The following is an 18534-nucleotide window of genomic DNA, read 5'->3' as shown; positions in this document are numbered from 1 at the left end:
AGGAATGTCAAAGCTTGGAGAGAAAGGAATGCCCGTGGTTAGAGGGGAAGGAATTCCCATGGTTAGAGGGGGAGGAATGCCCATGGTTAGAGCTGGAGGAACGTCCATGGTTAGAGGTGGAGGAATGTCCATGGTTAGAGGTGGAGGAACGTCCATGGTTAGAGGTGGAGGAATGTCCATGGTTAGAGGGGGAGGAATGCCCATGGTTAGAGGGGAAGGAAGGTCCATGGTTAGAGGTGGAGGAATGTCCATGGTTAGAGGGGAAGGAAGGTCCATGGTTAGAGGGGGAGGAATGCTCATGGTTAGAGGTGGAGGAATGCCCATGGTTAGAGGTGGAGGAATGCCCATGGTTAGAGGGGGAGGAATAGCCATGCTTAGAAGGATGAATACCCGCACCGACAGACGCCAGTACTGCCAGTATTTGTTTTTTTTTGGCACTGCTGGCCACCATCGACCTTGCACGGAGTCCCCTCTGCCCAGCGCCCACACACCTGAGACAACATGAAAGGGCCCCACACTTAGGGGACCGCGGGGACACGGACCCTACGGAGCACGGGCGGACAGGCTGAGCCCCGGTCCCCCCAGGGGCATTCCCTGGGGACTGTGAGCTGAGGCGCAGCCATGGCAGCCCCGCCCCGCCCTCAGCCTCTGCCCGCACCAAAATGGCGGCAGCCCCTGAGGGCCGGGCCGCGCGCTGGGCGGGGCTGCCCTCGCGGGCCGCGCCTCAGCGGGGCCGCGCGCGCCTCCACTTCCGGCTGCCGGCGGCCGCTTCCGGCCCCCCGTTCCTTGGTAACAATGGAGCAGAAAATGGCCGCCTGAGCGGGCAGGAGGCGGCGCGGCGGCGGAGCGGCACGGGCGGAGCGCGGACGGCCGGCACCCAGCCCCGAGCGGCGCGGGCAGCGGTGCACCCACAGCCGGGGCGGCGGCGGGCGGCGGCGGCGGCGGGCGGTGAGCAGCGGGGCGGGGGCGGGCTCTCAAAATGGCCCGGGGACGGGAGAGGCCCAGGCCCGGGGGAGGCGGCGGCGGCCTCCGCCCGCAGCGGGAGGCGGGAGCGGAGCCCCTCAGTGCCGGCTCGGGGCCGGCGGGGCGGCTCGGCGGGGCGCGGGAGGCTCCGTCCGCGGTGCCGTGAGGGAGCGGGGGGCGGTGATGGCGGTCTGGGCGGGTGTGCCCGGATGGGCCGCGCTCCGTCACCCCGGGGCCTCTCCCGCCGGGGCCGCCCGGATCCTCCGAGCGGGCTGGACAGGGGGTGCGCCGCCTCCGGGGAGGGCAGGCGGGCCCCGCGCCCTGCGGGTGTCCGGCCGGGCTGCGGAGGAATTGGAAGCGGCTCCTTCGGGCGGGGTGGGGGAGGGGGTGGCCAGAGCTGCTGCCCCGGGCCTTGCCCGCACTTGGGTGTCTGCTGCGGGAGCCGCAGCCTCTCACGGCCGTTTTCAGCCCGTGCTCCCCGAGAGCTGGGCCAAGAAGCCTTGCTGTGGAAGACAGGCGAGAAGAACTCTTCGTCTCCCGCTGTGCAGAGCTTTGGATCAGCCTGTGACCTGCTCAGACCTGTGCTGTTTGCTATTCCTGTGCTGAGTTTCTCCCCAGTTAAGCACGTCATCTTTGCTCTGTCACCTTAACTTCCTGTGCAGGTTTTTCCCTGCCCCTTTTAATGATGTTTGGTGGTATTTAAGGTTTCTGGTTCTCTGTTTCAAAACCTTTGTCGAGTCCAGCTGCATGTATGTGTTTATCTCGAGTCTGCTTTAACTGAAGAGCAATATCAAGTTGTGTATATATATATATGTGTGTGTATATGTATATCTGCCTGGCATGTAGTGATGATTAAGGTTTGTTTATAAAATTTATTATGTGTCCTGATTTTAGTGTGCAGCAGAAGTCTGACAAAAGGTTTCACAGCAAAAAAACATGAATTTTTAAAATAATAGTAGTATTATTTTGCTGTTTCTCAGCAAGGTGGAGCCTTGATGCAGAGAAGCTCCTAAACAAGAATACAAACTTGATAATACCCAATAGTATCATCACACATCACATTTATTTTCCTGAACATGTTGGCAGTATTGGGTAATTTCAACTTGGAAATACTTGTCAAATGTAAAAAAGAACTTCTAATTTGTCCCTGAATTTTAATTGCAGTGACTTGTCAAGTCTTTTTAAAACGAATAAACAGTTGGCTGCTTCTTGGGCAGTTAATTATCCTAATTGAGGGTCAGATATTTAGTTTAGTTGTAGTGGTCACCTAGCACTTAAACTGACTCTGTTCCCTCTACAGGTTTACCATTTTGGGATTAAAATAATGATAGCTTGGAATTATGTCTTGGGAAGGGAAAACACACCACACATTATAAAATTAAGGGTTTCTTGTTATGTTAGACCACTAAAGCGCAACAACTGCAGTGTTCCCTTCATCAGCAACTCTGACTGGGTAAATGTTTGTCCCTGAAATAACCACACACCAGTGTTTTTCAAGCTCTAGTGGTTGCCATCTCTATCATATTTATGTTCCATATTACTGAATTCCTAGAAAAGAGTGTTGCAAGTGTCTGCTCTCCAATATGCGTAGTTGGGTTTTTTTAGAGGAATGGATAGCATGATCCTTAGATTGAAATGTTTTCAAAACACCTCTACATCAGACACCTGCCTTGCTTGTTCCTTTAGTCCTCTTCCCTGTGGGGATGTATCAAAATAAATCCCTTGATCTTAGCAGAATCATTCCAGTTGCAGTGGAGGTGTTATATTTTTTTAAACAATCACAGCATAATATAACATAATGCAATTAATATAGAACACAGTGTTATATATTAATAACATGTTATTAATATTAATAAACATAATATCATGTTTATATAACATATGACTCCATATGTCTAAAACTTGTATTTAAGTCCAGCCTAATGTAGCTTAACACATTACTGGAGTGTACTAAATTCTTTTTTTGTAGAGAACTTCAGTTTCCATGTGTTAAAAACGCTTGAATCCAGACATGATTATTGGGTGTTTATCCAAGGTTTTGTGGTTTAATCTCAGTCTTGGTGAAAATTTATCAGCAGCTGAGCTTGCAAAAATTATTCGTGAAGGGATAAAACCAAATGTGAACATTTCCTTCACGATCCTTTTATGGGAGTCTTGTGCTTCTCAAAACCAAAACTTCTAAAGAGTTTAGCAGTGTCATAACTTAGTCAGGAGGTTTGTGTGCTGAGTAGGGATAGCCAGGAGCAGCCCAGGGACTGGTTTTGCCTTTGCACAGCTTCTGGCTGCAGGTAAGATCATAAACACAAGCCTGTGTCTCCTTCAGAGTGCTCAGGTTTGTATTAATGAGGTGTTTGCTAGGAGCTTTTGGCTGCTGCATGGTGTTGAAGATCAGCTTTAGACTCAGGGAGGTCTGCAGGGTCGGGTGGTCTCATAAAACCACCTGATGATTATGGAATGTAGGAAAAGCCAGCACATATATTATCTTTGTTCAGTATTTAAAATCATCTTGTGCTCAGAGCACTCTGGGTTTCGATGTGCAAGGTGTATGTGCACATAGTCCTGTTAAAATGCTGGAGCTTCCCTGCCTTGAGATGGCATCAGAAATGGAATTCTCATGGTACAGATGCCTGTTTAAATTCAGATAAATAGATAAATTTGCCTTGATTTTATTTCCCACCTCTGTGTTTGTTGGGCAGTGGATATCGGCAAGAACAGGAACGCACGTATCGGAATTCCTCTGTGGGTTGTGGTTGCAGTGATTGTTGCTCTTTTACTGTTAGCAGTGCCTGCATTAGCAGCAGTTGTGTGGAGACAGCAAGATTCAGCAGTGAATTTAAAGATGGCTTTTTCTTTTTTAATTGAAAGCCAGTGAGTGTTGATTGGCTTGGTGTTTTCACTAACCACAGCTTGTGTTTCTTCAGGAATCAAAACTCTACTTGTCCTTGGCTATCAGTCCTGTTCCAGTGCTGTCTCTCAGGGTCAGCACTGCTTACTTGTGTGCAGCTTTACTTCTTTTGAGTTCAGTGTGGGCCTTCTGCTGCTGACCCAGCTGGAAGCTCATTTCTGGGCAAAAAGAGCATCATTTCACGAGCCTGCAGTGCTGGAAAATTGCTGCACCTCATATATGCCAAGCTTTCTCTTCTGTGCTATCTGAATTTGATGGCAAAGGCAGTGTTATCTTAATTTTATTTTCCACTTGTATGTGGAAAGTGTTGTTTTAGTAACTGCAGATGATAAAAGGCAAAGCCCAGCATTTTGGCAGTTGTTACTGCATTTTATTTTCAGAGCTCCATCTTGGTTCCACATGCTCTCAGTATTCTGGGATTGCTAAGTTCTGCCCTGATTTCCTCACTTCTTTCTGACTTATCAGGAGTTGTTAGTGTTTCTCGTCTTTATCTCAGCAGTTGGTTCAGCTGAAGTGTTTTCCCTCTCTGGTCTGTTGGGGTTTTTTATTCTGTGGAACTTTCTGCCACTGTTCTGCACAAGTATTCATTTGCTTTCTGTTGTTTGAAATGTATGTTCAGAATGACATCTTGTTTGAGGGCCTTTGCTTTGAAACACTGGGTAGTGAAAAAGCTGAATCAAAGTTTAAAACTCATTATCAAAGTGGCATTTAAATTTTACAGCACTTTTCATAGAACACTTTATATAATACAAAACTTTCTTCCAGCTTTGCAAGACTGGTGCATTTCTGATTTTAAAACTTGTGGTAGATTTATTAAAAAGCTAGTAAGAACCTAAACCTGCTGTTCATCACAGTGGAAATAAAAAGCCACAATAGCAGGGAAAAGAATCCCAAAATTCATTATGCCACATTGAAAATTAGAAAAGTTTCTTCTTTTTTACTGTTTCTAAGGTGGAAATGAGTATATTGGACCTGTTGTATCAAAGACTTCGGTGTGATCACAAAAGGCACCTTGTGCACCTGCACAAAAAGAAAAAGCCAAACAACTTGACATAATGAAGCTCCATGTATAATGAAAACAGATTACTTTCATTTCACTGTCTTAGGGTGTCTTTTTCCTTTAATGATGGGATTCACTGACAGTTTTTGCTTCTGCTTTTGAGCTTGCAGACTTGAGTGATGAAATATTTAAGATGAAAATGTAGTTTCTGTTATGTCTTACTTCCAGTTTTGAGTATGAAGAAATCGGATACTGACTGGCATGGAAACTGTTTTTTCCACTTTGAATTCTTCTAGGAAAATGAGGTGGAGTGGGTTGGATGAGTGCTGTGTGTGAAGTGGGTTCAGTTTGTGCTTGAAGGAGCTGGGGTAAGAGGACTGCCTGTTCTAGCTGCTGTTCCTGTGTCATTTGAGACATGGAATTGGAGCGAGGCTGGCTGGGGCCATGCTGCCATGGCACGTCAGAGCTGCTGAAGTCACAGTTCGTGGAAAGCGCTTGGACACGCAGCTGTGCTGTGCTTCTCTGGAGCTGAAGTGTCTTTGAGGCATGTTCACTGCAAGCTGGGCAGGGAAAATAGCCTCTAACGACCCAAAGCAAACAAATCCCAAACAAATTCGTGCTTCTGGCTTCCATCCTGAGTCACTCCTTTAGTCCAAGGGTTTGATCAGTTCTGTGGACTGCAAGTACGCAAGGTGCTCTACCGGTCGGAGTAGCTAATTAAGTGGGGATATGAATCATAAATGAGAAGCTGGCCTTCTGCTGAGGACATCTCTGGAACACCCACACTGCCATCCTCTTTTTTGTTTATCCAGAGGTATTAACTGTGTTGCTGGGACGTGAGGTAACTCAGGAAACATTCCTGCCGCACAGGGCACAAGAGATTCTCAGGTGAGGTTGAAATACCGGTAACACCGACATGGGGGAGTTCTAGAGGAACTTCTTCTTGCACACCTGACTCCTGAGCAGCTGAGTTGTTTTTTTCAGTTTAATTAAATTCTGTGCCTTCTGTTAAAATTTGAGGCTTGCCCCATAAATCTAATGAAAATTTTAATTTTAAGGTGTTGCATTTTCATTAACCCTGCCAATTAGTGATTTCAGGGTTTGTCAGATTTCCTAAGTTCTGCCTAGTTGGTTTAATGAGAGCTCTAATGTTTTATGGGATTTCTTTTAAATGTAAAAAAGAAACCAGGAATACAGGCTAAGGTAGTGTCTTAGTGTTCAATTAAGGTAACTAATGTCAGGAGGTATTACACATTTTTGAAGGAGGAGGAACTAGAGATTTATTATTGTGCATTATAGTCCATTAGTACTTTTTCTGGGAAGAATCCTGTAGTCCACAAGTGCTGTGCAATATGGAGATAGGCTGTGTTACTGTTGAAGGTAAATGGGTGACACACACATGTTATCCCTGCTTGCTGTCCCACTAGAATTGAGGCAGTAGCACATTCCTGACTGGATTTAGTTCACACACAACCTGGCACGAAAGAAAACAAAATATTTCTTACTCTGTATGAATGATAACTTTGTATTATTGAGGGACTATCCAGTGCTCTTAAATTGTCCCTATCCAAAAAAAAATAGTATTGCTTCTTCTTGAATTAAAAGAATGTAACAAACAATGGCTTTTGTGGGCTTATTGCAGTCTGGAGCAGCAGTGGGAAGACAGGCAGTCATTTGTGCTTGGAAATCTCTGAGGTTGTTGAAGCGTAACTGCAGGGAAGATACTTTTCTGATTTGTGGCAGGACAGGAACACCAATTAAGAATTCACTGTAGTTACTCTTGTCTGGATATTCAGCTGCTGAAGATTTTTTTTTTTTTTCCAAGGAGAAAATTGTTTATCCTGTCTCTGATTCTCGTGCTTTGTGCAGTCCTTAGGTGGCCACCCCCTCACTTCCCTGTAAAGAGATTTTTCATACCTGGGTAATCTCAGCTGAAGTTGGCAATAACCAGCAGATCTGAACTTCCTACTCGTAGCTGTGACCTTCCCCACCCTGTGTCAACTCAGTGCTGACAAGGAAGGACCCTAAAGGAGGAATTTCTTAATCTTTTAGCTTGGATAAGAACAAAGCCTTGTACTGGAAGAAGGAAAAGCAGAGTTGAACTGTTCTTGCTTATTAGATAGCCAAATGTTGGTTATTTTGTTGTAAGCTAATAGTGCACCTGTTGGTTTCCCCTCATCGGGCTTCCCTGTATTACTGAGAGCAGCATCCTGAAGGGCAGGTGTTCAGGTGCTTTCTGCCTCTCTGTGCAGGGCCGTGCTGGCTCCCACCGTGGAAATTCTGCTGTCCAGCCAGATGGGCTCTGTGGGGCCATGCTGAGGCAGGGGCAGTCTAAACATTCCAGTAACTTCAGTCTGGCCGTGGAGAGCTCTGCAGCGGGCTGGGAGGTGAGGCTTATGCTGGACAATGTGCACAATGAGGAGATAGAAACTAGCAGAAGCCTTGGAGTAGAAATCCTGGTTTTCATTTGCTGGTTTTAGTATCAGAGCTCTGGTTTGAACAGTATCATCCCATTTGCTGTCAGCAGTCGCATAGGGAGAACGTGTTGTTGCTGCTGTGTTTCTGTGCCATCTGTATTTCCATCAGTGTAAACATCCCATAGAGATTCACAGCATTTCTGGGATCCTGAAATCTGGATATGGGGGACTGGTGTAACCTGTTAGTAGCTTGCAATAGGAAAATACAGCAATTTGTCACTAGCAGAAAGGTCCTTATGTAAATTAAATTCTTTATTCATGCCACCTCTGAGGCTTTTTTTTCAGCAGTAAACTCTGTTCAGCCTTGACAATTAGCTGATTGTACGGTTTAAGAGGGAAGGTAAGAGGTGATGGAGGACAAAAGAGGAGCAAACCTGGAAATAAGTAGTAATGACTTATTCCAGGCATTTCCTAAAGAATCATCCACTGAACTGTACATCAGCCCGTTGGTAAAGAAGAGATTTATAAATTCCACCCCCTCCTTTTGACTTGTTTTGACTCTCCCTTTTTCCCTGACCAAGAACGGTGCCGTTCATTTTTTGAAATGGAATAGGCAAATATCTTTGAATCACGTAGGCATTAGATAGCCGAGGTGCCTGCAAGCATTTTGGTTAAAAGGAAAGTAGTAAATAAGTAGTAAACAAATGTTGCCTTTTGTATGTGTAGTGCATCTTTCTGTTTTAAGAGCTGTTGAAGAATTGGTCTAATGCTTATAAAGGTGTTAATATTGCCATCTTTCTGAAGATGTTCCACGTGTTTCCAAGTCTGATGTGTATTCCCAAAGAACTGATGTATTTCAAGGTTTTATTTTGGATGCAAATCTCACATTCTACTTGAGACTTTTGTTCAGATATTACCAGAACCAGTGAGAGCTGCTTTTAAAAGTATCTTCTCCGTCACATCTTTAAATAATACTGCTTGGAGTAATAATTCTGCTGCAGAAAGCTTGTAAAAAAGTTGTTTGAAGCTGTGTTCTCACTAGAAATACGTGCCTGGCATGTGAAGGGCACAGGGATTTCCTAAGTGAGGCCGGTCAGAGCTGAACACACCTGCAGAAGCTATTGCTCAACTGTCCTGTGAATGGGGTCATTTATCGGTGTTTATCAGCACGTCACAGCACCAACACTCACATGTCACATGCCAGTCTGCAGTCTTTAGATTGCACCAGGGATTTAGAAATGCAGAGAAAGCTGATCAGCTCCCATCTGACTCAGGAGTGACTCTGGTAATTGCTGCTGCTTCCCGATTCCTGGTTTCACAGAACCAAACAGCACCGGTAGCCCCGAGTGGCAATAAGTTAATATCACTGACTTACTTAAAATCAAGTTCTGCTGGATCAGAACTGAAGACAAAGAGGGTCAGAACAGCAGTTTCATAATTTTCAAGTCTGCAATAGCAGGATGTCCTATCCTGTGGAATTTTTCTGGTGCTGCACACCGAGGTCGTTGGTGCACTTTAATTTTCACCATAGCAGCTGAAATAAAGTGCCCGTGGAGATCATGCAGGGCTGCTCTTCTGGAGAAGCACTAATGTAAACTGTGGGCAGTCTTGACTTGACAGCTGTGCTGACAAACCAAAAAAAGATGCTTTTTGCACTAGACAGATGTCTAAGTGTTGGAAATTTTCCAGTGAGAAGCAGAAAAGCTTTATTCTTCCAGTATTTCCATGTCACTTGAAGTATGGTTTAAATGAAAGGAATGTTTTCTGATGGGGAATGTTATTGCAGAGCTTTTTAGCATGCAGAGGATTAGCTTCTTAATCACCTCTCTGAGTAACTAGATTCTACCAGTTGTACAGGAAAATTCTTGGTGCTGTGAATAGTGAGGCAGAGTGATCAAGGAAACTGGTTATTTTATCTTCATTGGATGTATTTGCATGGCACAGCCAGTGCCAGAACGTCTCCTGCATTTGCATGTGTTTCTTATAATATTTATCAGATACAGACACGGCATTCATCGATTATTTTCCTTGAAAGAGAGACCTTGTCAAGTATTTCATCCAAATGTAAAACAATATGAGAAGGTTATATTTAAAAATATGCAGACTAGAAAGCAGCTTTTTAAATCAGGGTTGTACCTAGTATATGCTGGAGTTTTGTCTTAGAAATTTATGCATCAACATCAGTAGTTCAGTAAAAGCTGAAACTTGAAAGCAAATTCCTCTCTTGATGTAAAACTAAAGTTGATTTTACAAACGCTTTTTGTTTTTTGAGGGAATGAGAACCTGTCCCCTTTTTTTTTTTTTTGTGCGCATGGTTCAACAGCATTTTCTTTATTTGAGTTCTTCATAACCACTTCATTCTGTTAAAATTCACTAGTATGGTGAAGAGGGTGTTTCTGTAGCAGACAGGAAAAAACAAGGAACCCAAAATCCTGTGCTCAGAGAGCACAATCAAAGATGGCTTATGCCTTGTACTACATGTCTGTAAGGCTGCTTGGAGAGGCAGTTGTGATAATAGGAATATTTTATGCAAAAAGCAGATAATCATGGTCACCTACTATGTGAATTCAAAGATGGGCTATAAGGCTTATGGCAGATTATATTCTGTGTTCAGCTTGCTGCTTTGATGAGTATTTGGGCATCAGTTTTGTTTGTACTTCTTGAGGAGGTTCATGCTTTGTTTTTGATCCCTGTGGTGATGAACCTGATCTTAACTAAAGCTTCATTAGCAAACTGCTTTAACCTGTACTTCACTCTCCATTGCAAACATGCACAAATTCCATGCTGTATTTCACTGCTCTCATGAAGGGTTTGTTTTCTCCTTTTTTAGGTACTTTTCTACTCATCAAGATGGAAAGCTCAGATTCTAGTGATAAAGGAAGTATTGATCAATCAGAAGCCCAACGTCAGAGCCAGCTGGATCGGTTAGATCGAGAAGAAGCTTTCTATCAGTTTGTGAACAACCTGAGTGAAGAGGACTACAGGCTTATGAGAGATAACAATTTGCTAGGAACACCAGGTAGGTAATGCTTGCCCATGTCCATCCTGCTAGAGTTGCTTGTAGGCAGTTTGTGTCATTTTCTGTTCTCCTGAAACCCTTTCACCCGTCTGTGTGCTGCAGCCGTGTTCCGTGGTAGGAAGTAGCTTCTTGCTAATTTGTGCACATTCAAATTCAAGTGGTCCCTTGACTTGTGGAGACATAGGATGGTGTGGATTCATCAGATACAAAAGTCTGGTGTTTGCACAACTTGGCAGGAACACCCAGATTTGACTCGGTTCCAGTTATGAGCCCTTAGATGGACAGAAAATCTCCTTTAAGCATCTGTGTGCAGATTTTGTGCTGGTGAGGTTAGGAGTTTGTACCAGGGTAAGTAGTCTGGTATGACATTCTGCATGGGCATTTTGATGTCAGCTCTCAATCAACTTGATGGATTTCCTCTTCATAGGTTGATATGTAATTCAAACCATGACTCAAGTAATTGAAACCTTCTTTTCCTGCTTGTGGAAGTGTTAACCTCAAATATTTCACACTGGATACCATAATGGGTGTTGGATGACAAATATTGCTGCTCAGTTGTTGAGGTTACAGAACCAGAGAGCACATCTCTCTTGAATAGGATGGAACTGTTGGGTATTTCAGCTTCAGGAAAACTTACCTAAAACTTACCTGGGACAACAGTGCTAAAGTGTCTGAACTTCCCCTTAGCAATGTGCTTGGCAGTGCCATTATGGCAGGATTTAATTAGACAAAACACAAGCAGTGGCTTGTACCTTCTTTAGAAGCTTTTATAATGCTTGCCATACATATATGATTTGGAAATATTTTTGGAAAATTTTGCTTATTTTCTAAGGTGAAATTACTGAAGAAGAGTTGCTGAGAAGGCTACACCAAGTTAAAGAAGGTCCGCCACAGCAAAACAGTGATGAGAATAGAGGTATATACAGTATTTGTGAAAACTCTTAACTTTAGCACCCCATACGGACCTTAACTTGAGTGCAGGAGTGGAACAAGTTAAGCCTAGGCAGGTGCAAGGTGAGCTTTGTTTCAAAACTCAGTGAACCTTATGTCTGATATCTGCTGCAGAGGTCAGTTTGGGACAGGTTTCATTCATAAGACATCTCTTACGTCTATCAAAATCAAGTTTTGTTTAGAGTTGTTTATTTTTTTATTTAATTTTTTTTAAATTGCCTTCCTCTCTGCTCCCTTTGGGGATGCTTTTTGGTGATCCCTCTTTTTTAATTCACCGCTTCTTCCCTTCCAAAGATGCTGCATTACTTTTGTTGTCACCCTTCTGTAGAACTTGATGGGGGATGCTTGGAGCTGACCACTGGGGTTCATTCTTCAGTGAGACAGATTTGCTGTAAAGCTCTGCACGTGAAGGTTCAGGACAAACTTAATTCTCTGTTTCACGGTCGATAGATCACTTAATTGTTTGGAAAGGAAAACACAGAATATTGATGTGTTATGACACCTGACATGTGACTTTCCATTTACTTATGATAGAAAATACGTGTTCTTTCAATGACTTGTTTGCTCTCTGATGGCTGCAGCCTATCTGTGCATATTAGAGCAATGTCCACTCCTGCTCCCTTAGAAGAGCTCTGGTAGTTACAGAATTGTCACACTGCCTGTGAAACCACAGTAGCACTCAGTAGGATTCAGCACTTCTAAATTGTCACTTGTTAAGCTAAGCAATTATGTTCTTGGAAAAGATGGCTCCAGAATTAGCTCAGTACTCTAATTTTGGTAGTTCCCTGTCTTTTTCACAGGTGCAGAGTCCGCAGAAGATGTTTCAAATGGAGATTCTATAATAGACTGGCTTAATTCAGTCCGACAGACTGGAAATACAACACGAAGTGGGCAGCGAGGAAACCAGTCCTGGAGAGCAGTGAGCCGGACTAACCCAAATAGCGGCGACTTCAGATTCAGTTTGGAAATAAATGTCAACCGTAATAATGGGAACACGAATCCAGAAACTGAGAATGAGCCATCTGTAGAGCCTTCCAATGGGGAGGAATTGGAAAACAGCCAAAGTGACTCTGAAATTCCAAGGTCTGAATCACCATCTGTAAGGCAGCCTGGATCAGAAAGGAGCAGTGCGGAGGAGCTGACAGCTGAGGAGGCTTCCCCTCCTAGAGGGCAGAGGAGAGCCAGGAGTAGGAGTCCAGAGCAGCGGCGGACGCGGGCTAGGACTGATAGAAGTAGGTCACCTATTAATGCAGTGAGCGAGGCCCCTCGCAGGTCTCATCACAACACATCATCTCAAACACTTGACCACTCCTCAGCGAGCGAGGCTGAAGGTAGCTCTAGAACCAGGCAGCACGTGACGTTAAGGCAGCACACAGTGGGGACTGAGGTGCCAAGTGAAAATGCAGTTCTGTTTTCCCCCCCTGAAACGAGGCCTGCTCCTCAAGCAGCAGGTTCTTCAGAAACCACCGGCACCAGTGAGTCCACGGCTCCTGGGCAGAGGCCTCCCACCATAGTGCTTGACCTGCAGGTGAGAAGAGTTCGCCCGGGCGAGTACCGGCAGAGGGACAGCATAGCCAACAGGACCCGCTCCCGGTCCCAGACCCCCAACAACACGGTCACCTACGAGAGCGAGCGCGGAGGCTTCCGGCGCACCTTCTCCCGCTCGGAGCGGGCCGGGGTGAGAACTTACGTCAGCACCATCAGGATTCCCATCCGCAGGATCCTAAACACCGGCCTGAGCGAGACCACCTCGGTCGCCATCCAGACCATGCTGAGGCAGATCATGACAGGCTTTGGGGAGCTCAGCTACTTCATGTACAGCGATAGCGATGCAGATCCCAGTGGGCCAGCTCCCAGTCAGAACGTGGAGACTTCTGAGCCGCAGAGCGGCGGCGGGGGCGCCTCGGGCAATGAGAACGCAGATGTTAGCTCAGGGGAGGTGTACGAGGGTGGGCACGAGGCTAGCTCAACATCTGGTGCCAGGCGGGAAGGCCGCAATATGAGGGGATCGGTCACTTTCGAAGAAAGTGGTTCTCTACCATTCCTTAGCCTTGCACAATTTTTCCTACTCAATGAAGATGACGATGACCAACCAAGAGGACTCACCAAAGAACAAATTGACAACCTAGCCATGAGGAATTTTGGTGAGAGCGACGCTCTGAAAACCTGCAGCGTGTGCATCACAGAGTACACGGAGGGCAACAAGCTGCGCAAGCTGCCGTGCTCGCACGAGTACCACGTGCACTGCATCGACCGCTGGCTGTCGGAGAACTCCACCTGCCCTATCTGCCGCAGGGCAGTCTTAGCTTCTGGGAACAGAGAGAGCGTTGTCTGAAGGAGAGCTCAGTCCATGGCCAGGCAGCTGGTGTGATAGTGATGGGCAAAGAAGTCACTTCCTTTATGGCCACTTTTTGAGTGGTACCTCAATGTATAGTAATGACTCGGAGTGAATCTTCCCTCATGAAAGCATTTTCTCTGGATTCAAGTTTTGGGAATTGGAAAATTTCTTTAATTAGGTTTTTTTGAATTCTAGTTGGTTTGGGTGTTCAATTTCACTTGTCCGAAGACATCTTCCCACTTTAAAATATTGTTTTCTTTGTGAAGATATTAAGTTCTTTCTCCTGCCCAGCCCTTGCCATCCCTGTCCAATAAACAGTTTGTCCTCAAGATTATGCTTCTGAGGAGTTATTTGAGAAGTTATCCCAGCTCAGTGTCCATGAGTCATAGAGGAATTTTTGCAAGAAATCCAACTCTGAAAAAATAATATTAATTTTATTGCACATTTGAACATACTTTTAATTTTCCTCTTGGGTTAATATTGGACATGTCTGTGTAAATAACACTAATGTTAGCCCTTTCCCCATCACTATGGCACGCTGTAGGATGAGCTGTTAGCGTAATTGGGATATTTATCTTGTTGTGGAAATATAAGAATTGCCTATGCTTGTTTAAATAAAGGAAAAAAAAATCTGTTTTAAAATTGTAAAGCTTTTTTGTAGAAGCTCAGTACTTTTCCAATGCACTGTTGTACTAACGCATTAAGAATTAAAATTGTACCATGCTTAGAAATCAAGAATGCTTTTCATACAAACCCCACTACACAGAGAGCAAACTGAACAGGAGAGAGCTGCTTTTGTGACTGTGTACCTGTCAAGAGCAGTGCATATCTGTACTATTTATGTCAACAGCTACTGTAACATAAAAACAGTTGGATTTAGACATTTAATTGCATTTGAAAAAACGGAAATTGAATGTTATAGTTGCAGTGTTTCGGCTCAGTAATGCCACCAAAAAAAGATGATAAAAATTAGAAACTGTTCTAATGGCTGGTTATTTCTTGGTATGGTTGCAAATATGGAATAGTACAAACCTGTGTGTTCTGGCTTGTTCACTGAGGTTTGTTCCCAATTTTTCTATCAGCTTTTCCTCTCAGTTTTTGAGGCAATGTTGTAACTTCAGCAAACAAATATGGACAGGTTGGTTTTTAGTTCTTCACAAGCTTCAGCTGTATTGGTAACCTCTGGATGTGTTGAGTGGTCCGGTGTTGGTACCTTTGGTGCTAGTGCCTCAGGGAATAACTGGAAAGCACATCATTAGTATTGGGTTACATTTTAAAAGGAATGCACTTAAGTGTGTAGGAGATTCTTGAGACTAACAGTAAAAACCCAACAAGCTCTTTATATTCCTATTGGACAGAATGAAAATGAATTTACTTTTAAAATTATGTACATGACCTGTTGCAGTTGAGAATTGGAGAACGTACCTCAACTCTCATCAGTGTGTGTGGGGGGAAACATCCTTCACCCTCAGTGACCCCTTCTTTGTTTTGTTCTCGTAGGTTTTGGGTTTTTCCTGGCTTACATGTGCAGTGGAAATACGGTTTTTATTTATTTCCACTCTAGGGCAGAATTTCTGAAGGAATATGAGCTGCTCTTGCTGTCTGGATGGGAAATGTTGCTTGTTCCTCAGATGACAAAACCAAAGCTTGCCTATCTCTTTTTTCCTAATTAAAACACATTTTTGGTGTGTTTTATAGTGGTGGGTGCATAAACTATAATTGCTGCTCTAAGCCATTTTAACATCTCATCAGCTAGTTCAGGATTCCACAGCATCCTTTCTGGGTTTTTTTTTCTCCATGTGCATTTAGTGCTGTTGTTTCAGTGGGAAGCCCTGACTGGCTGTTGAGCTCGCTTTCCTCCTGGTGGGAACACGAGGGTTCTTTGGGAACAGAGCGATCAGTCAGCTCACGGGTTTGGTTTTTCCCTTGGACACGCATCACTGTAAAATTGGAGTTGGCTGTTGATTCTGGGTGCTGCGTTCTCTGTGCCAAAATTTCACAGCAAAATAACACTTCTGAATTTCACAGAGCAAATACTCGCTCTCAGTTGCAGTTTCCAGACTTACAGAGCGTAGAATTAGAAGGAAAAAAAACCCCTCTCTACATGAGTACCATGTTAGATGTTGAAAGTCAGAGATGTTAATCTCAGACTAGAGCTGGTGACCACCAGGAAGGGAGCCCATTTTCCCAAACCCACGCACAGCATGGCTGTGGTACCTGTCACCCCACGTTTTCCATGGAATTTCCACCTTGGTAGAACTGCCCTCACAGTTTTGTTATAGCTTATGGCATGTCTTAACATTTTATCTTTCTGTAACAAGAGCAACTAATAAAATCTTGGAGGTTTCCCAAACGGTACCAAGAACAAATAATTTAATCTCAGTTTAAGAGATGTTCATCGTTCTCCATGGTTTCTCTGCCTTTCACAGTGCTGAGTGTGCTAAAGGGGCTGGGGGCTCATTGTCTGCAGCAAAAACTTCTTTATGTAGCTCAGTTAATTAGGGTAATTACATTTCTGTTTATCTAAATTTAGATTGGAGTTAGGAAAAGCCAATATTAACATTTCAGTTGCTTACAAAATGTGAAACACTTTCATAATTAGACTAATTTACATTTCATGAATTATTTTGATAGTGAACATGTGTATTTAGTTCTTCCCTTAGTATATTTTTAGTATTTCTGGAGGGACTCAGCATCTTCACTGGTGCCTGGAGGGGTGTGAAGGGTTAACCCTTTAAAAGGGTCTGATTTTTAGGAGCGCTGGCTTTGGAGAGGCAGAGCCTGTGCGCAGTGGCCTGGGTGACAGTGCCACCGTGTGGGATCTGCCTTCAGCACCAGCGGCATTCCTTGCAGGATCAGCAGCTTTTGTTCGGTTCCGAAGGATTCTCCTTGTCATTGCCCGACTCAGTGCCTACCGTGGGGTTTTTCCCAAATGTCCAAACTCCTGCTGGGAATACCTGGTGCAGGAGCTTCATTCCTTTCTGGAAGGGACAGGGCCCTACCCACAGCAATGACGGTGGTCACCTGGCCAAAGCCTTGGCACAAGCACAGTTTTAATAATTACATTGGTTACAAGTTGCTGTTAGTTCATATTCTAATTCACATTGTGAACAAACACAAAGTTGTGGGTACTCACTTTTTTTTTTTGGGTTGGAGGGCTTTATCTGTGAAAAATCGGAATTCCTGGTGCTGATTGGACTTCCCTTTCACATGCATTGCATATTTTTTATTTCTTCAAACAAGTCGGGTTTTTTGCAGAGAATGTGGAGGCAGCTGAGTTGTTTTAGAAACGATTTGATTATGTAGGTACTTTGTGCATGGAAATCAGGGAATTTGAAGGGCCCTTTGTAGGAAGCGCTGTGTGCAGGCACAGCAGCTGCAGGACAGACACCCACCGGCTCTGAAGGAGCCCTAATTGTCCATTGTGTGCCTTGCAGACAAGGGCTTTCCCACCAGAGCTGCCACAATGGCTCATAATGAGTGTCATCCCAGTTTCCTGTCACTTGGCTGCGTTATGCAAATGTGGGACTCCAAGGCCCTTTCCCGGGTGGATCCACAGTGGATAAACAGTTGCCCACAAACCCAGTGATGTGGCCATAAGAATGAGGGGATGGATCATGCGGAGTGAGCAGAGGTGTGGGTTAGGCTGAGGGGGTTCTGAACCTTCCCAAGCCTCCATGGCTCATCTCACCCTTCCTTTGGGATCGCTGTGTCCATGGGAGCAGTGCTTTGGGAAAGGGTCTGGGGAGCGAGGAGGAGCCCAGCGTGGGGAATGTCTGCCTGCTCCTCTGCCTTCTCCCAGGAGGAGGAGCTTTGGATGAAGGTTGGCTTGGAGCCACATGGAGGGAATTTAGAACAACTTCAGAAATATTTCCAACCCTTATGTACAGTAGGCTTTTTGTTTACCCTCGACCCGGGGGGAAGCAGGAGGCTGAAGAGACACAATTAATGGTAATGTACCCAAAGTACAAATAAGTGGTGGTGTGTTAAAAAAAGAGGTTGGCATCTGTTATACCAGGGCTTCCCAGCCTCTCAGATAGACTGTATCTCTTTTGTCTTATGGGGAAACATAATATTGAATTTATTTGATTTATATCTGGTTTTATTCCCTTTAGCTACAATATTTGAGCTTCTTTCTGAATTTCACTCTGCTGGGAAGGCTGTTGGTTGTGAAGCCCTGAATTCCACTGTGAATGTAACACTTTTCTTTATCATTCCTTTTTTTTTTTTTTTTTTTTTTTTTTTCCTTTAACAGTGCTTTACATTTGTTTATACTGGACTTGTTTAATACAAACTGGTACTCAGAGGTTGTTGGACACAGTTTGACCAGGTTTGCCAGCTAACACTTAGGAGGAGTTTGTTCCCTATGTAAGGTGTTATAATGCAAATTTAAATAGACTCAATAAAATGCATGAAGTGTTCATTTTGTGCTGGATCATCACTCCTTGGGTTTATTCTTACAGTGGGAATGCACTGGAGTACACGGTGGTGGATGTGGCAGGAATTTATTTCCTCCATACACCTTTCCCCTTGAGGCAGAAAGGAAGGAGCTGGAATGGTACAGAATTAACTCCCCAGAAGAATTTATTGCATTAGGACATCAAACCAAAGAAATAAATACCTCTGTGTCCCAGACTTCGTAAATCTGGCAGTGGATAATGTAGGATATAAAAGCAGCATTTCCAAATTGTCTTGCAAGGAGAAGCTGTGACTGCAGGTGCCCATCGGAAGCAGCAGGGCTGGCAGGGCTGAGTCCCCCTGCAGATACAGCCAGGATTCAGGGACAGTCTCACATGTGGCTGAAAGCTCCGTCCTAAAATTAGCAGCTGAGGTGGGAAGGAAGTTTTTTAGGGTGTGGGAAGCTGTATTTATTATCTGTGCTTCCCTCACCTCAATCCCATTCCTCGGGTAGGAAGTGGGTGCTGCTCGCCGAGAGCAGCG

At 44.6% G+C, this 18534-nt stretch overlaps 1 protein-coding gene across 2 annotated transcripts; it reads left to right on the top strand.

The window, feature by feature from the left end:
• Window positions 1-748: 748 nt before the first annotated feature.
• Window positions 749-18016, top strand: RLIM (ring finger protein, LIM domain interacting). Of its 2 annotated transcripts, XM_030272879.4 has the most exons (4): window positions 749-948; window positions 10116-10304; window positions 11137-11220; window positions 12056-18016. In XM_030272879.4, the coding sequence occupies exons 2-4, from the start codon at window positions 10136-10138 to the stop codon at window positions 13588-13590; spliced, it is 1788 nt and encodes a 595-aa protein (XP_030128739.4). In that variant the 5' UTR covers window positions 749-948; window positions 10116-10135; the 3' UTR covers window positions 13591-18016. The 2 variants fall into 2 exon arrangements, with proteins under 2 accessions (XP_030128739.4, XP_030128740.4); XM_030272880.4 differs by lacking the exon at window positions 11137-11220.
• Window positions 18017-18534: the final 518 nt, after the last annotated feature.

This window comes from Taeniopygia guttata, chromosome 4A (assembly GCF_048771995.1).
Source record: "Taeniopygia guttata chromosome 4A, bTaeGut7.mat, whole genome shotgun sequence".
In the NCBI taxonomy this organism is placed as follows: Eukaryota; Metazoa; Chordata; class Aves; order Passeriformes; family Estrildidae; genus Taeniopygia; species Taeniopygia guttata.
The sequence above is the reverse complement of the archived record's forward strand: the minus strand, read 5'-3'. Positions and strand labels throughout refer to the sequence as shown.

Coding starts and splice junctions, on each gene's coding strand:
- RLIM (XM_030272879.4), top strand. CDS start 10,136: ATGGAAAGCTCAGATTCTAGTGATAAAGGAAGTATTGATCAATCAGAA. Junction 10,305..11,136: donor CAATTTGCTAGGAACACCAG/GTAGGTAATGCT, acceptor TTATTTTCTAAG/GTGAAATTACTGAAGAAGAG. Junction 11,221..12,055: donor AAACAGTGATGAGAATAGAG/GTATATACAGTA, acceptor TCTTTTTCACAG/GTGCAGAGTCCGCAGAAGAT.